The sequence below is a fragment of the Canis aureus genome, chromosome 23, assembly GCF_053574225.1.
Source record: "Canis aureus isolate CA01 chromosome 23, VMU_Caureus_v.1.0, whole genome shotgun sequence".
Lineage (NCBI taxonomy): Eukaryota > Metazoa > Chordata > Mammalia > Carnivora > Canidae > Canis > Canis aureus.
Genome location: NC_135633.1, coordinates 37,533,591 through 37,556,594, shown reverse-complemented (window position 1 = coordinate 37,556,594; position 23,004 = coordinate 37,533,591). Strand labels below are relative to the sequence as shown.

General features: G+C 36.4%; 1 protein-coding gene across 13 annotated transcripts in view; it reads left to right on the top strand.

Moving 5' to 3' along the window:
• DLG2 (discs large MAGUK scaffold protein 2) overlaps positions 1-23,004 on the top strand; it is a 1,979,996-nt gene that overhangs the window by 274,036 nt on the left and 1,682,956 nt on the right. For all 13 annotated transcript variants that reach the window (XM_077867259.1, XM_077867261.1, XM_077867262.1 and 10 more), the window contains exon 3: positions 10,231-10,376. In XM_077867259.1, the coding sequence (XP_077723385.1) occupies positions 10,231-10,376 (146 nt within the window). The remainder of the gene's footprint in view (positions 1-10,230; positions 10,377-23,004) is intronic.

The following is a 23,004-nucleotide window of genomic DNA, read 5'->3' as shown; positions in this document are numbered from 1 at the left end:
CCAAAATCATCATCACAGAGGCCAGATCCTATCTTTATGGAGTATAGGTTGAACCAAAAGAGAAATTGAATGGAGTAGGGACGGTCTCAGACCTCACCTAAAAGTTGATTTTATTTGTTTGTTTCAAAGTGTCCTAAAGTCAAAGTACTGAAATATAGTTCCTTTTAATTGAGCTTGTAGGTAATTAAATCTGAATCAGTTTAGTTAACATTCACTAAGTAATTATTGGCTTTCAATCAATGGGCAGAGTGCTTTTGCCAAATGGGTTATCTTACTGGTATTTCCCCCCATCCTCCCATATCCATCACCCCCTCCCCCCAACTCTGAAGAAGAAGAGTATTGTAATAATTCATCAAGGATATTTGAAATGAGAGTGTGAGCCTTAGGTTCTAATTCCATAGGTGCTATTTCTTAGGTCCAGTGTTCCTGGTGGATCAGAAACCATTGACATCACTTGGGAGCTTATTAGAAATGCAGAGATCCAGGATTGACTCCTAACCGTAATCATAATTTAAATTTAACAAGATCCGTGAGTGCTTCAAATTCATGTGTACATTAGATTCTGAGAAGCACTTATCTGTGAATTTGACAATAATTTATAAGCTATATCAAAAAACAATTATGAGGTCAAAATGTGTATGCCTTCAAGAATTTGAGGAATTTATTTTGAATTTATTGTCAGAAGTGGCAGAAACTTTTTATTTGCAGAAGGAATGTGCAAAATAAAAACTGCTAGCAGTAGTGATCAAATCAAGCAGTCAAGTCACATAGAAACATAATTTAAATAATATGCAAGTTTTCTCCAGTCCTAAGTGTGGAGAGATTTGACTTTATTTAATGATTTTTATTTTATTTGATCTTTAAATAGAGAGGGAATGTAAATAAACTAAAATTAGCAAGCATTCATCGTGTGCTTACTAAATGTAAAGAATGAGGCCAGATAGTAGACAATAATGTGACTGGCCAGGACATCATCTTTATTCCTAAGGGCCTTGCCTGGTACTTAAAACTTACTTACTGAATTGAAATGTTGAATTGAGGACAGGTGGGTGAACAGCTACATCTAATATAAGGTAGAATGATAAATAAAGATTAAATAGATCTAAGCAGTACCTTCTGGAAACAGGAGGAGGAAAGCAGCAGCATTGCCCACCTCCTCCCACAACTCCCCACATGAGCGTTTTTCCTTTTTTTTTTTTTAATTTTTTATTTATTTATGATAGTCACAGAGAGAGAGAGAGAGAGAGAGAGAGAGAGAGGCAGAGACATAGGCAGAGGGAGAAGCAGGCTCCATGCACCGAGAGCCCGACGTGGGATTCGATCCCGGGTCTCCAGGATGGCGCCCTGGGCCAAAGGCAGGCGCTAAACCACTGCACCACCCAGGGATCCCCGTTTTTCCTTTTTGATGCATAGCTGCTTAGTATTCTTACTCTCACTCACATCTCACTCAATTGAACTCAGTTTTAGTAAGAATGTTTTCTGTGCTGTTGACATTTCATATTTAGCTCTCTGACTTCAAATATTCTTTTTAAAAAAGACTTGATAGTGGAAGTGGGCATTGAAGCAGAAGTAGGATTTCTATGTGTGGGAAAGGGCATCTGAGCCTAAGGAAATGTGAGCAAGAGATAGTGAGGGCCTCAACTTTGCACTGAGAATGTACAGGAAGTGGTGGTGGGGGTGATATTAGAGAGTGGTGAAAAGAGATGCTTTGAAAGTGCCCAACAAATATAAATCAGGCATTAAAAAATACACCTGCCTAATCAGAAATAAAACTTGACATTGGTTGTAGAATTATTTTCAAATTTAAATAAGCTTTGACTTAATTAAAGTTACCTTTTTCCTCTCTAGTGGTTGATTAGGTAGGAATGATAAGTAGACAAAGGAGTGAAATAGACTATGAGCTTATTATCAGGTTTGGGGGTTATTTATTTATTCATGGGAGACAAAGACAGAGAGGCTGCAAACTTTGCAAAAATTGTTTTACCCATTGCAAGTCCTTACTCTATAGAGAATGGCTGCAGAAATCTTTACAGGGATTCTTTTTTCTTTTATGTTTAGTTAATGCTTGATACAGAGAATGTTTTTGGATTCCACTTTTTTTATTCCTTATTTCTGACTTTTGTTAACCCAATTAGCACCCTTCAACCCTTACTATATTCAAATATCTGAGGACTTATATATGTAAGGTTTTTACCTTATTTTTTATTTTATTTTTATTATTGAAATATAGTTGATATGTTATTTTAGTTTAAGGTATACACATAGTGATGCAACAATTCTATATATTACTCAGTGCTTATCACAATAAGTATAGTCACCATAGAATGTTATTACAATATTATCAACTATATTCCCTATGTTGTACTTTCTCTTAGACATTTATTATATAACTGAAAGTTTGTACTTCTTAATCCCCTTCACCTATTTGGTTCTTCCCCCCAACATCCTCCCTTTTGGCAAGCACTAGTTCTCTATATTTGTAAGTTTATTTCTGTGTGTGTTTGTTTTGTTTTTTTAGATTCCACATATAAGTGAAATCATATGGTATTTGTCTTTCTCTGTCTGACCTATTTCAGTTAGCTAATACACTCTAGGTCTATCCATGTTATCACAAATGGAACACTATAATTCTTTTTTATGGTGAGTAATATCCCATTATGTATTATACCACATTTTCTTTGGTTACTTCATACCTTGGCTCTTGTAAATAATGCTGCTGTGAACACAAGGATATTTTGGATATTAATCCCTTGTTGAATATGTCATTTGCAAATATCTTCTCTCATTCATAGGTTGCCTTTCCATTTTGTTGGTAGCTTCCTTTGCTATGCAAACCCTTTTTCTTTTGGTAGTCCCAGTGGTTTATGTTGCTTTTGTTTCCTTTTCCCAATGAGACATATACATAAATATGTTACTAAGGCCAATGTCCAAGAGATTACTGCCTATGTTTTCTTTTAGGAGTTTCATTTTTAGGTCTTACATTTAGCTCTTTAATCCATTTTGGGTTTACTTTTGTGTATGGTGTAAGAAAGTGGTCCAGTGTCAATCTTTTGCATATAGCTGTCCAATTTTCCCAACACTGTTGAGGAGACTGTCTTTTCCCACTTGCATATTCTTGTTACCTTTATCATAGATTTATTGACCATATAAATGTGGACTTATTTCTAGGTTCTCTATCCTGTTCCATTAATCTATATGTCTGTTTTTGTGCCAGTACCATACTGTTTTGATTACTATAGCTTTGTAATATATCTTGAAATTTGAGATTGTGGATAATCCCAGCTTTTGTTCTTCCTCAAGACATCTTTGGTTATTTTGGGTGTTTTGTGGTTCCATAAAAATTTTAGGATTATTTGTTCTTTTTGTCTTCTGTTCTTACACATTTTCCAAGCATGACTTCACAGCTACTTTATTGCTAGTGGTAGAATAAAGTTGTAGCTATGCATAAAATTTGAAGATTTGTAAGTTTTCTATATAAATTTTATTATTTATTTAAAATTATTTAAATTTATTATTTATGAATCACTTAAATTTGTATTTAAAAATATATGTAATATATACAAAAGAGTATATATAATTAATATATAACATATTAATATATAACATAACATGTATATAACATATAACAATAAACATTTCTGGAATCACCACCCAAATCTAGAACTAGACCATTGATATTAGTTTCTACCTATGTTTCCCTCCCTTACCCATTTTCTTGACCATATGGGTAATTACATCTTTCCATGTATTTCTTTGCTTTGGTCTAAATGTTTCTTCACATATGTATGTATATATGCCTAAAAATATATACTTTAGTTTTGTATGTTTGTTAACTTTACAAAAATATTTTTGTGCTGAGGCTTGCTTTTCTCACTCAGCATTGTTTTCAAGATTTATTCATGTCATTTTATGATACTGTAGTTTATTCATTTTCACTGCTGCATAAATTCCATTTTAAAAACATATCGCAGTTATTCAGTTTCCTTTTGGGTGAACACTGGATTGTTTCTAATTTTTTGCTACTATGATCTGCGCTACTAAGAACATTTTGGTTTGTTTCCTGGTACATATGTGCAAGAGTTCATTTGGGATATGTATTGGAAAGTAGAAATGCTGGGCTATAGGGGAAACAATTGTTCAGTTTTACAAGGTAAGACAAGATTGTTTTCTAAAGTGGTTATAGGGTGAGGAGATAGAGTAATTGGGTGATGGGCATTAAGGAGGGCACATGATGTGAAGAGCACTGACTGGGTGTTATAGGCAACTGATAAACTATTGAACACTACATCAGAAACTAAAGATGTACTGTATGTTGGCTAATAGAAAATAAATAAAAAAAAGCTAAAGTGGTTATAGCAATTCTCACTCATCAGGAACAGATATAACTTGCTATTGATGCATATGTTTTTCTTTTTTCAGGAATATATTTTTCCTTTACTGTGAAATGACTGCCCATACTTTTCACCCATTTTTTTCCTTCTGACTTATATGTCTTTTCATATTTGATTTGTAGGCTTTTGCATATCTAGATACTGTTCCTTTGCCTATGTGTTATGAAAATGTCTCCTCTAAATTCATGTCATCTTTTTCACTTTCTTTATTGAGGTGTAATTAATACATAACAAACTGCACATATGTGAAGTGCATGATTTAGTATGTTTTGAAGTAGGTATGTATCAGTGAAACTATTAGCATGATCAAGATAGTAAACGTATCCACTACCCCTTACCATTTCCTCCTATCCCTTGGTAATCCCTCTTACTTATTCTTCCCTGCAATCCTTCTCTTCCTTAATTCCTTAGCAACTACTGATTTGTTTTTCTGTCAGTATAGAATTAATTTGCATTTTCTAGAATTTTTTATAACTAATATAAAAACTTGCATTCATTTTTGTCTGATTTTTTCACTTGTTCTAATTATTTTGAGATTCATCCATGTTGTATGTATCAATAGTTTGTCCCTTTTTATTGCTGAGTAGTATTCTTTTTTTTTTTTTAAAGATTTTATTTATTTATTCATGAGAGACACAGAGAGAGGCAGAGATATAGGCAGAGGGAGTAGCAGGCTCCATGCAGGGAGCCCGATGTGGGACTTGATCCGGGGACTGCTGGATCATGCCCTGAGCCAAAGGCAGATACTCAACCACTGAGCCACCGAGGCATCCCACTGAGTAGTATTCTATTGTATGGCTACACCAAATGTGTTTATTCATTCATCTTTTGATAACATTTGGGTTGTTTCCAGACTTGACTTTTAATAGAGACATAGACATTTTCCTTTCTCTTGGATGATACCTAGAACATGAATGGTTGGATCGTATATTAGTTGTATAAACTTTTTGAGAAGCTAAACACTGTTTTTTTTCAAAGTGGTTTTACCATTTTTCATCTTCAGTATCAAGTACGAGTGTTCCAGTTCCTTCATATCCCTATCAGGGCTAGGTATAATCAGTGTTTTTAATTTTAGCCATTCTAATAAATATGTAGTGGTATCTTATTGTGGTTTTGATTTTTCATTTCCCTAGTGACTAATGATGTTGAAAACCATTTCATGTGTTTATTTGATATTATTTTTATTTTATTTTCTTTCCACAAGATGTTATTTATTTATTTATTTATTTATTTATTTATTTATTTATTTATTTATGAGAGAGAGAGAGAAAGAGAGAGAATGACAGAGAGCACAAGAAGTGGGGAGGAGAGGGAGAAGCTAAACAGGGAGCCTGATGTAGAGCTCAATCTCAGGACCCTAGGATCATGACCTGAGCTGAAGGCAAACACTTAACTGAGTGAGCCACCCACTTTCTTCAGTGAAGTGACTGCAAATCTTTTAGCCATTTTTCTGTTGGATTATTTGGCTTCTAATTGTGTTTTGAGAGTTCTTTATATATTCTAGATACAAGTTTTTTTTTAAATCATATATATGATTTGCAAAGGAACAATTCTATGCTCATAGTTATTTTCTCCCAAAATTCTAAAGTTGTTATTCTACTGTTGTCTAGCTTACATTATTGCTTTTGAGAAGTCTGTTTAATCTTTTCTCTCTGACTACTTTCCTGATCTTTGCTTTGTCTTTGGTATTCTGAAATTTTATTATGGTATGTGCATAGCTTTTATTTATTCTCTTTAATATAAGCTATTATTTTCTGTATCTGTGAATTCATATTTTCATAAGTTCTAAAAATTTTATATCCATTATCTCTTTAAATATCACTTGTTATTTATTCTATTTTATCCTTGAAGACTACAAGTACATAGTCAAATAATACTTTCATATACTCTATTTCATCTTTCTTATGTTGAATTATTGCTAATTTTTTGGTAATATTTTCCAATTCTGCTTTGTTTAATCTGCTGTTTAACACATCCATTGAGTTTTTAACTTTAAATAATTACACATTTTTCTAACATTTTATTTTGAAAGTTTTCGAAGAGCAAAGTTATAAGAATACTACAGTGAGTACCTGTACACCTACCACATAGATTTTATAACTTGCATTTTCTTATATTTGTTATATATTATATATATATAAAATATCCCTCTAGCCATCCATTAATCCATTTATAAAGAATTGTATTTTTAATTTTTATAAGTTACATTTGTTTCTTTTCATTTTGCTTACTCAGTTTTACTAGATCCTTGTTATATGCTCATCTTTGTGAGTATGGCCATCATTTATTCAACACTTTGCATAGCTTTTCTTTGTTCTATGTCAGAAAATTCCAAAATCAACAATAACTGGGCATGTAACCTATCGTTTGGTGTTGCTGCTGAATTTCATTTATATTGACATACTTTTCTGTTGATTTGTGACCTTGATTGTGAGCTCATTTCTTGATCCTAATCTATGAGAGTCCTGTAGCCTTGAGACTTCCTACGGAAAATATTTTCTTCTGATCCTGCCAGTAGCAAATAGGGAGCCACTGGCATATAATTATTTCAGTATTCCTTGGGGATCTTGGCTCAATGATGAATTTCAGGGCCAGCTTCCTTACCTCTACTTACTGATATGAGGGTCTGTATGTTGATAGCAATTCTGCCATAGGTATATGTCCTCATATCAACCCCATCCCTTTTGTTTGTCAACTACTGTTAATCCAACCTCCCAGCTGATATGATTTAAGCTCAGGTTTGTTTGTTTTTTTTTTTGTTTTGTTTGTTTTTTTTTTGTTTGTTTTTTTTTGTGTGTGTGTGTGCGTGTGTATTTTTAAGATCATTCTTGGAGACCCACCCCATCTGCTGAAATACCAGTAATGCTTCAAAGTGCCTAGTTGATCTGAAGAATACTTAGTCAACCATAGTGTCAGAAGCAGATGTCATCAAAAATACTTTTTCATATATTAAAAAGTTGTAAAATTTAACTTTGTGTGATAATTTTTAATAGTATTTACATCCTAAATCTGAAAATGGATTTATGAAAGCATTCATTTTGAGGACCCTTTGGGCAGGTTTCTAACAATGATTGTATAATGCCATTTATTTATTATTAAAAGATTTTATTTACTTTTTGAGAGAGAGAGAATGTGCATGAGCTGGGGGAAAGGGCAGAGGGAGAGGGAGAAGCAGGTTCCTCTCTAAGTGGGGAGTCTGATCTGATGATGTGGGGCTCAATCCCAGGACACTGACATCCTAACCTAAGGTGAAAGCAGATACCTCGCTGAGCCATCCAGGAGCCCCTGTGTGATGCCTTTTAAAAAGGCAAATTAAAAATAACCTTTTTATTTTAGAGTAGTTTTAATGCTTACAGAAAAGTTGCAAAGACAGTATAGAGAGTTCCAACCTATCCCAAACTCTGTTTCTCCTATTATTAACATCTTATACCCACTGTGGCAACTAATAACAAATGTTGATATATTATTTGGAAATTAAGCCCTTACTTTATTCACATTCCTCAGTTTTTAGCTAATGTCCTTTTTCTATTCCAGGATCCCATCTAGGTTACCACATTACATTTATTTATTGTGTCTCCTTGAGCTCTTCTAGACTGTGACATTTTTTTCCGACTTTTCTCACTTTTGATTAGTTTGCAGAATACTGGTCAAGTTTTTTTGTAGACTGTCCCTCAACTAGAATTTTTCTCTCTTATGATTAAATTAGGGTTATGAGTTTTGAGGAGGTACCTCAAAACTTTACCACAGAGGTAAAGTGCCATTCTCATTATATCTATAGGTTGCCTGCTATCACCATGGCTCTTCAATGATGATATTAGCCTTGATAATTAGACTGAGGTAGTTTTTGTTGGGATTCACCTCTCTAATGTCACTCTAGTTTCCTCTAATTTTAATACTATACTCTTGAAAAGAAGTCAGATCATACTTAAGGGGTGGAAAATTATGCTTCATTTCCTTGAGGACAGAGTATCTAAATAAATTATTTGGAACTTCATCAAGGGTGATTGTCTATTTACATACATATATATATATATATATATATATACATATATTCTTTAATTTATTCATCCATGTATGCACATAACGGTATAGATTCATGTGCATTTATTTTATATTTTTGGTTATAATCTAATACTACTGGCCATCTTTGTTCCTTCTTGTAACTCATATTGTTTTGACATGCCCCCATTGTAGCAGGGCTTTGTGTGTGTGTAGGGGGGTGGTAATGTTTTCTCATTTATGGGTATTACAAGATGTTGTAGGACTCATCTTGTTGTTTTTCCTGCTTCAGTAATAGAATCAACCATTTTTTCAAGAAGCTCTTTATTAAAACCATGATCTGAGCTCCAGATGTGCTTGTTGCTATTAGATTTTTTTCCTGCTAGGCCCTCTCAGCCTACAAATACATAAGAAATCTAGGAAACATATATACACATAATCATTTTTATTTATATTCATAGTTTTCTATATCTAACTCCTTTTCTCCCTTCTTCCTTTCCTCCTCTTCTTCTCTTTCTTCCTTCCCCCTTTCTCCCTTTAAAAAATTTGAATTCATATGCATAGTCCCAATCCTAATGCAGTTCCAATTTATTTATTCATTATTATTATTTTTTTTACCATTTGTTGGAGAATGCTATATAGGGGCCAAAGTCTGGGTATTAAGTTCAGTCTTACTGGAATTTCATTAATTCTAGGTCCTTTCAGCATACTCAGTAAGAAAATATATGTGGTGTATATTAACCTGTATATAAACAGATCTGTAAACATTTCTATATATATCTATTTGTACCTCTATTAAGCTGAACAGGAGTTTATAATGATGTCTCCAAATGTAATCCAAAATCATAGGGATCATTCTAATCCTCTCCTCTTACCTATCTCACTACTCCAATAGTGAGAAACTTGGTTCCCACCATCCACCATCAATTTAACTGTTCAATTCTAGTCTGCAAGTAAAGTGGTTCCAAAGTTACTAACTTTACTGCACCATGGGAAACAAATTTATCAACTACAGAGCGGAGTCGAGATTCTTTTGTAATAATGCCTTCATCTTTGGTTTTACGGTTTCTACTCATTTTCAGGATGTCACCTTTTTCTCCTACTGCCTCCAGAGAGGTTATTTCACACATTTGTAATACAGTTAGATTCTTTTGTCACAATCTGTGTTTCATTTTAGGATTCCCTGACCTCCTAAATGATTTTTTAAAATTTGCATACATTAAGATTTACTCTCTGTGCTGTAAAGTTCATAGGCTTTGACAAATGCTTCATGTTACATGTCCACTACTACCATATAATTACAGACTATTTTTGTCACCCTGTGCTTTACCTACTTAAACCTCCTCCCCACCCCCAGAACCTTTAGTGATCACTGATCATTTTACTCTCTTTAGTTTTGCTTTTTCTAAAATATTGTATAAATGGAATCATACAATATGTACCTTTTTCAGAGTGGATATTTAAACCTAGTATTTAAGATTCATCTGTTTTTACATGGGTTGATAGCTCATTCCTCCTTATTTCTGACTATGGGCTTACTATAGTTTATTCACTGATTGAAGGACATTTTGGTACTTCCAGTTTTTGCAATTATGAATAAAGAATTCTCATGCAGGTAAAAATGCAGTTTTCAGGATTCCCTTATTTTTGTTATTTTTCTTTGGGATCATGTGTATATGGTTCTTCTAGTCAGCAAAATTTTTCATATATATGTGCAAAAATTTTCATATATATGTGTGTATATATATACATATACATACGTATATTATATATGTATATATATAAGCTATTTATGTGATGATACATGGCATTTGATCCTTCCCTTACATTTTTTTCACAGATATTCAAGAATTTTATGAGGTGACATTGCTAAATTCTCAAAAAAGTTGTGATCAGAAGATAGAAGAAGCCAATCAAGTTGCACAGAAATGGGAGAAGACATCCCTTCTTGCTCCATGCCATGATAACCTTCAAAAGTCTGCAGAGGTATATGTTGAAACAGCTAAAAGAACTGAATAATATTATGACTTACTTATGCCAGTAGAGTGGTCACCGTCCTAGTAGTAGTAGTAATCATTATCAACAGATGGCAATAATATTAATATAAATGTAGTTATACCACATCATATACAGTATTTACATATAAAAATCCGGATTTTGGGATCCCTGGGTGGCGCAGCGGTTTGGCGCCTGCCTTTGGCCCAGGGCGCGATCCTGGAGACCCAGGATCGAATCCCACATCGGGCTCCCGGTGCATGGAGCCTGCTTCTCCCTCTGCCTGTGTCTCTGCCTCTCTTTCTCTCTGTGTGACTATCATAAATAAATAAAAATTAAAAAAAAAAAATTAAAAAAAAAATCCGGATTTTGCCAAAAAGACAAAAGGGCACGGGAAAGACATGATTCTTCACATTGTACAAGTGAGTTCTGTTATGAATATTGTGATGGTTTGAGTTAACTCAAGTCTATAGCATTTTGGAATTTCAGAACATGGTTCCACATGCAATACAGGAAGGAGATGGGATTGGAAAGTGTGGTCTGGCTGTCATCTCCATAGGCCGTATATCCTGGGGTGTCTTAAAATGACCCATTAGGGTTTAGGAACAAAATAGTAGAATTTCCATTTATATTTTTTATCATGTTCTTTATATTTTTCAAAATTTTATGTAATATATAATTTATATTATATAGTGTATTAACAGTAATACATATACATTTAAAAATAAATATAAGGCTAGTAGAGTCAAATAGTTTTTATATATAAAATTATGAGATCAAGAAGTTTGGAGAATACCATTGGAATTAATAGTTACCAAAGAGTAAGGCAAGTTGAAGAATGTCTCAGGTTCATAACTGAGGACTAATAGGGAGGCAGGGACAGATCAATGATATTCTAAGTGGCATTCAATACTGTGAAGGCAGGTAGTAGTATACACACACACACACACACACACACACACACACAAAGACACTTGCAATCTGTCAAGACTGTGTAGTGAAGTGGACTTGGAAGCTACATGGATTCCTAGTGCTAATCAATGATGCTCTGCTGAATGTTTGGATTGTTAAGATTTAGGCCTGTGATATACTTTCTATCCTGCTCTGAATTGATTTGAAAAATGGCCTTTTCCAGGCTAAGTTTGATGATTACTTTAGTTTTTTGAAGAAAAAGTTAATAATAATGTGTTGATAACAACTATATAAATTTTATAAAATATTAAAAGCATTACAATCTTAATTTTAATACCAATACCTACAATTATTTTGACTTTTTAAGTTTTTTCTGTACAAGTATATGCACATAAAATTTGTACACCAGAATGTGTGTTTTCTTTATGATTTTTAGATGTAATACTGTATTAATAATACTTTCCCATGTCATATCATTAGATGCTTTTTGAAAATATTTTAATGGCTATATAATATTCCATCATTTGGAATTTACTTAAATAGTTCCCTATTCAATATTTAGGCTACTTCCAGTTTTCAGCTATGAATAATGCTAATATAGATATCTGTGTGTATCAACCATTGTGTGTTTTCTGATGAAACCACTGAGTTCAAAGACATTGAAATTTGTAAGCCAAATTGATACAAATTGTCATGGTGCTTTGCAGGATTATACTACCAGCAGTGTTTGAAAGGCATTATCTACCTAAACCCTCAGCAATATTAATTATTTAAAATATTCATCAAATTAATAGATACAATTTGTTACCTGATGGTTTAGATTGTAGTTATTTATTTATTATTAAGACTTAACTGTTTTACTTTACCTTTTATTTTTTTATTGATGCATCGTTGACACATGATGTTGCATTAGTTTCAAGGGTACAATATAATGATTGGACAACTCTATACATTATTCTATTCTTTCGAATACAGCTACTATCTGTCACATACAGCTCTATTACAATACCATTGACTATATTCCCTGTGCTATACCTTTCATCCCCTTGACTTATTCATTCTATCACTGGAAACTTGTACCTCCTACTACCCTTTACCTGTTTTACCCATCCCACAACTCCTGCCCTTATGGGATTGGCAACCACCAGTTCTGTATTTATGGATCTTTCTTCTTATAATTATTGGGTATTTATATTTCTTTAAGTTTTTATTTAAATTCCTGTTAACATACAGCATAATATTAGTTTCAGGTGTACAATATAGTGACTCAACACTTTTATACAACTCTCGGTGCCCAATAAACGCACTCCTTAATCCCCATTACCTATTTAACCACTCCCCCCCACCTCCCCTCTGGTAACCATCAGTTTGTTCTCTTAGCTAAGTCTATTTCTTGGTTTGCTTCTTCTTTCTCTTTTTTCCCCCTTTGCTCATTTGTTTTGTTTCTTAAGTTCCAAATATGAGTGAAATCATAGAGTATTTGTTTTTCTCTTACTGATTGATTTCACTCAGCATTCTCTAGCCCTATCCACATTATTATGAATGGCAAGATTTCATGTTTTTATGGCTGTGTAATATCCCGTGTGTGTGTGTGTGTGTGTGTGTGTGTGTGTGTTTGTGTGTGTGTGTGTGTGTGTATACATCACATTTTCTTAATCCATTCATCAGATGATGGAATCTTGGGCTGTGTCTATAATTTGGCTATTGTAGATAATGCTGCTACAAACATCAGGGTGCACGTATCCCTTTGAATATTTATTTTTGTATTCTTTTGGTAAGTACCTAGTAGTGCATTGCTGTATCACAGGATAGTTCTGTTTTTAACTTTTTGAGGAATCTCAATACTGGTTTCCAGAGTAGCCGCACCAGTTTGCATTATTTTGATGAAGTCTCAGTAGTTTATTTTTGCTTTTGTTTCCTGTGCGTCAGAAGATCAATCTAGAAATAAGTTGCTACCACTGATGTTAAAGAGGTTACTGCATGTGAATTTTTAGTTTCAGGTCTCACATTTAGATCTTTAATCCATTTGGAATTTATTTTTGTGTATGGTATAAAAAAGTGGTACAGTTTCATGCTTTTGCATGTTGATGTCCAGTTTTCCCAGCATCATTTCTTAAAGAATCTTCTTTTTTCCTTTAGATATTCTTTCCTACATTCAGTATTATGTTAAATAACAGCCGTGAGAGTAGATATCTCTGTGTTGTTCCTGACCTTAGGGATAAAGCTCTCAGGTTTTCTCATTGAGGATGATGTTAGCTGTGCGTATTTCATATAAGGCTAAGGCTTTTTTTTTTTTTTTATGTTTAGGTATGTTCCCTCTAAACTTACTTTGTTGAGGGTTTTTAAAATAATGGATATTTTATTTTGTGAAATGCTTTTATGCATCTGTTGAAATGATCATATAGTTCTTTTGTTAGTGCAGTGTATCACACTGATTGATTTGCAAATACTGAACTGCTGTTGGATCTCAGGAATAAGTCCCACTTGATCATGGTGAATGATTCTTTTAATGTACTGATAGATTCAATTTGCCAGTATTTTATTGAGAATTTCTGTGTCCATGTTCATCAGGGTTATTGGCTGTAGTTTTCTTTTTTGGTAGTCTTTGGTTTTGGTATCAGGGTAATGCTGGTCTTATGAAATAAATTTGGAAGCTTCCCTTTCATTTCTGGTTTTTGGAATAGTTTAAGGAGAGTAGTTATTAACTCTTCTTTGAATGTTTAGTCAAATTCACCTGTGAAGCCATCTGGCCCTGGACTTTTGTTTGTTGGGAATTTTTTGATTACTGAATCAATTTCTTTGCTTTTCTTTGCTTTTCTTTGCTTTTTGTTGGTCTGTTCAAATTTTTTATTTCTTCCTGGGTGGGTTTCGGTAGTTTATGTTTCTAGGAATTTATCAATTTGTTGGGCTATAGTTTTTCATAATATTCTTTTCTAATTGTTTGTATTTCTGTGGTGTTGGTTGCTCTTTCTCCTCTCATTTCTAATTTTATTTGGATCCTTTTTCATTTCTTTTTATAAGTCTGGCTAGAGGTTTGTCAATTTAATTAATTTTTTCAAAGAACCAGCTCCTCATTTCATTTATCTGGTCTACTGTATTTTTAGTTTCTCTATCATTTATTTGTGTTCTATTTTTTATTATTTCTCTTCTGTTGGCCTTAGTCTTTGTTTTGTTTTTTAAATTTTTTTTTTATTTATTTATGATAGTCACAGAGAGAGAGAGGCAGAGACACAGGCAGAGGGAGAAGCAGGCTCCATGCACCGGGAGCCTGACGTGGGATTCGATCCCGGGTCTCCAGGATCGCGCCCCGGGCCAAAGGCAGGCGCCAAACCGCTGCGCCACCCAGGGATCCCGGCCTTAGTCTTTGTTGTTCTTTTCCTAATTCCTTTGTATAAGATTAGGTTGCTTATTTGAGATTTTTTTTTTTTTTTTGCTTCTTGAGGTAGGCCTGTATTGCTATAAACTTCCCTCTTAGGACTGCTTTTGCTGCATCTCAAAGGTTTTGGACCATTGTATATTCATTTTCATTTTTTTCCATGTATTTTAATTTCTTCTTTGATTTCCTGGTTGACCCATTCATTGTGCGATAGCATGTTGTGTAACATTCATGTAGTTGTGGTCTTTCTAAATTTTTTCTTTTTGTTGACTTTAATTTCACAGCATTGTGGTCAGGTGCATGGTATGATTTCAGACTTTTTGTATTTGTTGAGGCCTGATTTGTGACCTAATAAGTGATCTGTTCTGGAGAATGTTCCATGTGCACTTGAAAAGAATGCATATTCTGCTGTTTTAGGATGGAATGTTCTGAATATATCTGTTAAGTCTGTCTGGTCTAGTGTGTCATTCATTCAAAGCCATTGTTTCCTCATTGATTTTCTGTTCATTGATGTTAGTGGGTGTTAAAGTCCCGTACTATTACTGTATTATTATCAATTAGTTCCTTTGTGTTTGTTAGTTTGTTATTGTTTTTTTTTTTTTTTTTTTTTTTTACTTAGGTGCTCCCTTTGTGTTTAAATATTTACAATTATTATATCTTCTTGTTGGATTGTCCCCTTTGTGATTATATGATGCCTTTTTTGGTCTCTGTTTATTGTCTTGGTATTAAGGCCTAGTTTGTTCAATGTAAGTATTGCTACTTTAGCTTTATTTTGACATTGATTTGCATAATAAATATTTCTCTACCCCCTCACATTCACTCCACAGGAGTCTTTAGGCCTAAACTAAGAGTCTCTTGTAGGCAGCATGTAGATGGGTCTTGTTTTTTTTTTAATCCAATCTGATACCCTGTGTCTTTTGATTAGAGCATTTAGTCCACTTATATTCAAAGTAATTATTGATAGATATTTATTTGTTGTGATTTTATCATGTGTTTTATCATTGTTTCTGGAGGTTTTCCTTTCTTGTCTTTGTCACTTTTGTTCTCTCTTCTGCACTCAAAGGAGTCCCCTTTAATATTTCTTGTAGGATTGGTTTAGTGGTCATGAACTCCTTTGCTTTTTGTTTGAGAAACACTTTATCTCTCCTTTATTCTCAATGATAGTTTTGCTGGATAGAGTATTCTTAGCTGTATATTTTTCCAACTCAGTACTTGAAATATATCATACCCTGCCTCCTGGTTTGCCAACTTTCTGTTGAGAAATCTCCAGCTATTCTTATGGATTTTCCCTTGTAAGGTAAGGACTTCTTTTGTCTTTCTACTTTTAAGCTTTTTTTTCTTTACAGTATATTTTCCAAATTTAATTACCATATGTCTTGGTGTTGGCCTGCTTTTGTTGATTTTGATGGAAGTTCTCTGTGTCTCCTGGATCTGAATGTCTGTTTCCTTCCCATTTTCTGGACTTTTTGGCTATTATTTCTTTATTTTTTTATTTTTTTATTTTTTATTGGTATTCAATTTACTAACATACAGAATAACCCCCAGTGCCCGTCACCCATTCACTCCCACCCCCCACCCTCCTCCCCTTCCACCACCCCTAGTTCGTTTCCCTGAGTTAGCAGTCTTTACGTTCTGTCTCCCTTTCTGATATTTCCCACACATTTCTTCCCCCTTCCCTTCTATTCCCTTTCACTATTATTTATATTCCCCAAATGAATGAGAACATATAATGTTTGTCCTTCTCCGACTGGCTTACTTCACTCAGCATAATACCCTCCAGTTCCATCCACGTTGAAGCAAATGGTGGGTATTTGTCATTTCTAATAGCTGAGTAATATTCCATTGTATACATAAACCACATCTTCTTTATCCATTCATCTTTCGATGGACACCGAGGCTCCTTCCACAGTTTGGCTATCGTGGCCATTGCTGCTAGAAACATCGGGGTGCAGGTGTCCCAGCGTTTCATTGCATTTGTATCTTTGGGGTAAATCCCCAACAGTGCAATTGCTGGGTCGTAGGGCAGGTATATTTTTAACTGTTTGAGGTACCTCCACACAGTTTTCCAGAGTGGCTGCACCAGTTCACATTCCCACCAACAGTGTATGAGGGTTCCCTTTTCTCCACATCCTCTCCAACATTTGTTGTTTCCTGCCTTGTTAATTTTTCCCATTCTCACTGGTGTGAGGTGGTATCTCATTGTGGTTTTGATTTGTATTTCCCTGATGGCAAGTGATGCAGAGCATTTTCTCATGTGCATGTTGGCCATGTCTATGTCTTCTTCTGTGAGATTTCTGTTCATGTCTTTTGCCCATTTCATGATTGGATTGTTTGTTTCTTTGGTGTTGAGTTTAAGAAGTTCTTTATAGATCTTGGAAACTAGCCCTTTATCTGATATGTCATTTGCAAATATCTTCTCCCATTCTGTAGGTTGTCTTTGAGTTTTGTTGACTGTATCCTTTGCTGTGCAAAAGCTTCTTATCTTGATGAAGTCCCAATAGTTCATTTTTGCTTTTGTTTCTTTTGCCTTCGTGGATGTATCTTGCAAGAAGTTACTATGGCCGAGTTCAAAAAGGGTGTTGCCTGTGTTCTTCTCTAGGATTTTGATGGAATCTTGTCTCACATTTAGATCTTTCATCCATTTTGAGTTTATCTTTGTGTATGGTGAAAGAGAGTGGTCTAGTTTCATTCTTCTGCATGTGGATGTCCAATTTTCCCAGCACCATTTATTGAAGAGACTGTCTTTCTTCCAATGGATAGTCTTTCCTCCTTTATCGAATATTAGTTGCCCATAAAGTTCAGGGTCCACTTCTGGATTCTCTATTCTGTTCCACTGATCTATGTGTCTGTTTTTGTGCCAGTACCACACAACTTGATGACCACAGCTTTGTAGTACAACCTGAAATCTGGCATTGTGATGCCCCCAGATATGGTTTTCTTTTTTAAAATTCCCCTGGCTATTCGGGGTCTTTTCTGATTCCACACAAATCTTAAAATAATTTGTTCTAACTCTCTGAAGAAAGTCCATGGTATTTTGATAGGGATTGCATTAAACGTGTATATTACCCTGGGTAACATTGACATTTTCACAATATTAATTCTGCCAATCCATGAGCATGGAATATTTTTCCATCTCTTTGTGTCTTCCTCAATTTCTTTCAGAAGTGTTCTATAGTTTTCAGGGTATAGATCCTTTACCTCTTTGGTTAGGTTTATTCCTAGGTATCTTATGCTTTTGGGTGCAATTGTAAATGGGATTGACTCCTTAATTTCTCTTTCTTCAGTCTCATTGTTAGTGTATAGAAATGCCACTGACTTCTGGGCATTGATTTTGTATCCTGCCACGCTACCGAATTGCTGTATGAGTTCTAGCAATCTTGGGGTGGAGACTTTTGGGTTTTCTATGTAGAGTATCATGTCATCGGCGAAGAGGGAGAGTTTGACTTCTTCTTTGCCAATTTGAATGCCTTTAATGTCTTTTTGTTGTCTGATTGCTGAGGCTAGGACTTCCAGTACTATGTTGAACAGCAGTGGTGAGAGTGGACATCCCTGTCTTGTTCCTGATCTTAGGGGAAAGGCTCCCAGTGCTTCCCCATTGAGAATGATATTTGCTGTGGGCTTTTCATAGATGGCGTTTAAGATGTCGAGGAATGTTCCCTCTATCCCTACACTCTGAAGAGTTTTGATCAGGAATGGATGCTGTATTTTGTCAAATGCTTTCTCTGCATCCAGTGAGAGGATCATATGGTTCTTGGTTTTTCTCTTGCTGATATGATGAATCACATTGATTGTTTTACGGGTGTTGAACCAGCCTTGTGTCCCAGGGATAAATCCTACTTGGTCATGGTGAATAATTTTTTTAATGTACTGTTGGATCCTATTGGCCAGTATCTTGTTGAGAATTTTTGCATCCATGTTCATCAGGGATATTGGTCTGTAATTCTCCTTTTTGGTGGGGTCTTTGTCTGGTTTTGGAATTAAGGTGATGCTGGCCTCATAGAACGAATTTGGAAGTACTCCATCTCTTTCCATCTTTCCAAACAGCTTTAGGAGAATAGGTATGGTTTCTTCTTTAAACGTTTGATAAAATTCCCCTGGGAAGCCATCTGGCCCTGGACTCTTGTGTCTTGGGAGGTTTTTGATGACTGCTTCAATTTCCTCCCTGGTTATTGGCCTGTTCAGGTTTTCTATTTCTTCCTGTTCCAGTTTTGGTAGTTTGTGGCTTTCCAGGAATGCGTCTATTTCTTCCAGATTGCCTAATTTATTGGCGTATAGCTGTTCATAATATGTTTTTAAAATCGTTTGTATTTCCTTGGTGTTGGTAGTGATCTCTCCTTTCTCATTCATGATTTTATTAATTTGAGTCTTCTCTCTCTTCTTTTTAATAAGGCTGGCTAATGGTTTATCTATCTTGTTAATTCTTTCAAAGAACCAACTCCTGGTTTTGTTGATCTGTTCCACAGTTCTTCTGGTCTCGATTTCGTTGAGTTCTGCTCTAATCTTTATTAACTCCCTTCTTCTCTTGGGTGTAGGATCTATTTGCTGTTTTTTCTCTAGCTCCTTTATGTGTAAGGTTAGCTTTTGTATTTGAGTTCTTTCCAGTTTTTGAATGGATGCTTATATTGCGATGTATTTCCCCCTTAGGACTGCTTTTGCTGCATCCCAAAGATTTTGAATGGTTGTATCTTCATTCTCATTAGTTTCCATGAATCTTTTTAATTCTTCCTTAATTTCCTGGTTGACCCTTTTATCTTTTAGCAGGATGGTCCTTAACCTCCACGTGTTTGAGGTCCTTCCAAACTTCTTGTTGTGATTTAGTTCTAATTTCAAGGCATTATGGTCTGAGAATATGCAGGGGACAATCCCAATCTTTTGGTATCGGTTCAGACCCGATTTGTGACCCAATATGTGGTCTATTCTGGAGAAAGTTCCATGTGCGCTTGAGAAGAATGTGTATTCAGTTGAGTTTGGATGTAAAGTTCTGTAGATATCTGTGAAATCCATCTGGTCCAGTGTATCATTTAAAGCTCTCGTTTCTTTGGAGATGTTGTGCTTAGAAGCCCTATCGAGTATAGAAAGAGCTAGATTGAAGTCACCAAGTATAAGTGTATTATTATCTAAGTATTTCTTCACTTTGGTTAATAATTGATTGATATATTTGGCAGCTCCCACATTCGGGGCATATATATTGAGGATTGTTAAGTCCTCTTGTTGAATAGATCCTTGAAGTATGATATAGTGTCCCTCTTCATCTCTCACTACAGTCTTTGGGGTAAATTTTAGTTTATCTGATATAAGGATGGCTACCCCTGCTTTCTTTTGAGGACCATTCGAATGGTAAATGGTTCTCCAACCTTTTATTTTCAGGCTGTAGGTGTCCTTCTGTCTAAAATGAGTCTCTTGTAGACAGCAAATAGATGGGTCCTGCTTTTTTATCCAGTCTGAAACCCTGCGCCTTTTGATGGGGTCATTAAGCCCGTTCACATTCAGAGTTACTATTGAGAGATATGAGTTTAGTGTCATCATGATATCTATTCAGTCCTTGTTTTTGTGGACTGTTCCACTGAACTTCTTCTTAAAGGGGAATTTTAAGAGTCCCCCTTAAAATTTCTTGCAGAGCTGGTTTGGAGGTCACATATTCTTTCAGTTGCTGCCTGTCTTGGAAGCTCTTTATCTCTCCTTCCATTTTGAATGAGAGCCTTGCTGGATAAAGTATTCTTGGTTGCATGTTCTTCTCATTTAGGACCCTGAATATATCCTGCCAGCCCTTTCTGGCCTGCCAGGTCTCTGTGGAGAGGTCTGCTGTTGCCCTAATACTCCTCCCCATAAAAGTCAGGGATTTCTTGTCTCTTGCTGCTTTAAGGATCTTCTCTTTATCTTTGGAATTTGCAAGCTTCACTATTAAATGTTGAGGTGTTGAACGGTTTTTATTGATTTTAGGGGGGGATCTCTCTATTTCCTGGATCTGAATGCCTGTTTCCCTTCCCAGGTTAGGAAAGTTTTCAGCTAGATTTTGTTCAAATACGTATTCTGGCCCTCTGGCCCTTTCGGCGCCCTCGGGAACCCCAATTAAACGTCGGTTTTTCTTTCTCAGGCTGTCGTTTATTTCCCTTAATCTATCCTCATGGTCTTTTAATTGTTTGTCTCTTTTTTCCTCAGTTTCCCTCTTTGCTATCAACTTGTCTTCTATGTCACTCACTCGTTCTTCCACCTCGTTAACCCTCGTCGTTAGGACTTCTAGTTTGGATTGCATCTCATTCAATTGATTTTTAATTTCTGCCTGATTAGCTCTAAATTCTGCAGTCATGAAGTCTCTTGAGTCCTTTATACTTTTTTCTAGAGCCACCAGTAGCTGTTTAATAGTGCTTCTGAATTGGCTTTCTGACATTGAATTGTAATCCAGATTTTGTAACTCTGTGGGAGAGAGGACTGTTTCTGATTCTTTCTTTTGAGGTGAGGTTTTCCTTCTAGTCATTTTGCTCAGTGCAGAGTGGCCAAAAGCAAGTTGTATTGGGAATAAGAGAAAAAGAGAGGAAAGAAAGAAGGAAAGAAAAGAGAAAGAGAGAAAAAAGGGAAGAAAAAAGAGAGAAGAAAAAGAGAAAGAAAAAGAAAGGAGAAAAAAAAAGGGTGGGGGAAGGAAACAAATCAAAAAGCAAAACAAAACAAAACAAAACAAACAAACAAAAAGAACCACCGGGGAGTACCTTCTGATTCTGTGTACTTTAAGTCCCTTGGCTTCTCCTGGAAGTTGTCCGTCTAGCTGATCTTCTCGGGCAGGGGCCTGTTGTGCTGATTTTCAGGTGTTAGCAGTTGGGGGAGCTGCTGTGCCCCTGCCTGTGCAGGGCTCGGTGGGGGTTGTTTACCCCGTGAGGCCGCAGGAGGAACAGCCCCAGTGGCGGGGCAGCTCTGGAAACCTGGATTCAGCTCCCGCAGGAACTCCGTCTGCAGGGCCTGGAGGCTCCCGGGCGGGGCCGCTGATCTGCTCAGCTCGGGGCAGGAGCGTCCTTGCTGTCCTGGGCCCTCCCGGCCTCTGCCTGTCCCGGGGGAGGCCGGATCCTGGGCTGTGTCCCGGCGCCCTGTGCTCCGGAGCCTGCGCTGGTGGATTCGCGCTCCCGGGCCGCGCAACCCCCTCCGCGGAGCTGCCGCCCGAGCCCCTCCGAGCTGCTCCTGGAACCGTGTAGCCCCCTCCGCACGGAGCCTCTTCCTCTGCCCGAGCCCCTCCGAGCTGCTCCCGGGGCCGCGCAGCCCCCTCCGCGGAGCCGCCGCCCGAGCTCCTTCAGCTGCTCCGTGTCCCGCCGGGTCCCGCCGTGCGCGCTGCAGCCCTTAGGGAGCTCGGCGCACTCTCCCGGCGCGCAGTTGCTGTTACTGTCCCGGGGAGCCCGAGGGCATCCCCGCCCTCCTGGGTCCTGCTCCACCTCCCCGCGAGCCCCTTTCCCCCGTAAGGTCGGTGCAGCTCCTGCTCCTCCGGGACGGGGCTCTCCTGTCCTGGGGACACTCGCCCCGGCCTCAGCCCGGCTCCTCGCGGGGCCCCTCCCCCTTGGAGGCCTTTGTTCCTTTATTTCTTTTTCCCCGTCTTCCTACCTTGATAGAAGCGCGAACTCTTCTCACTGTAGCATTCCAGCTGGTCTCTCTTTAATTCTCAGGCCGAATTCATAGATTTTCAGGATGATTGGAAGGTTTTCTAGGTAATTTGGTGGAGACAGGTGATTTGGGGACCCTGCTCTTCCGCCATCTTGCTCCTCCCCTATTATTTCTTGAAATAAATTTTTGCTCTCTTCTCTCTCTTCTTCTTCTGGGGCTCCTATAATACAAATATTATTATGTATGATGGAATCACTGTATTCCCTAAGTCTATTCTCTTGTTGCATAATTCTTTCTTTTGCTCAGCTTCATTATTTTCCATTATTTTATGTTCTAGATCACTAATATATTCCTCTCTTTCTTTTCAGCTTGCTATTCATTGCATAAGCCTGTTCCAATATCATTTATTGCATTCTTCATCTATGATTGGTTCTTTTAAAACTTTTATTTTTGTTTTTACAGTCACTGATGTCTTCTATTCTTTTCTTAAGTCCGATAGGTGTTGTTTTAAATTTTCCATCAGGCATGTTACTTTTATCTGTTTCAATTAGATCTCTTGTTGTAACTTATGTTGTTCTTTCATTTGGGATGAATTACCCTATCTTGATATTTTGTCTAAATCTCTGCCTTCTTTACTGTGTAAGAACTTCTTTACTTCTTTACTTCTTCTAGGTGTGCTCTGATCTGCTTGTGAAATGAGACCTAACATCCAACTCCACCAGAACTGAGGCCCTGCAGAACTCTCTGGTT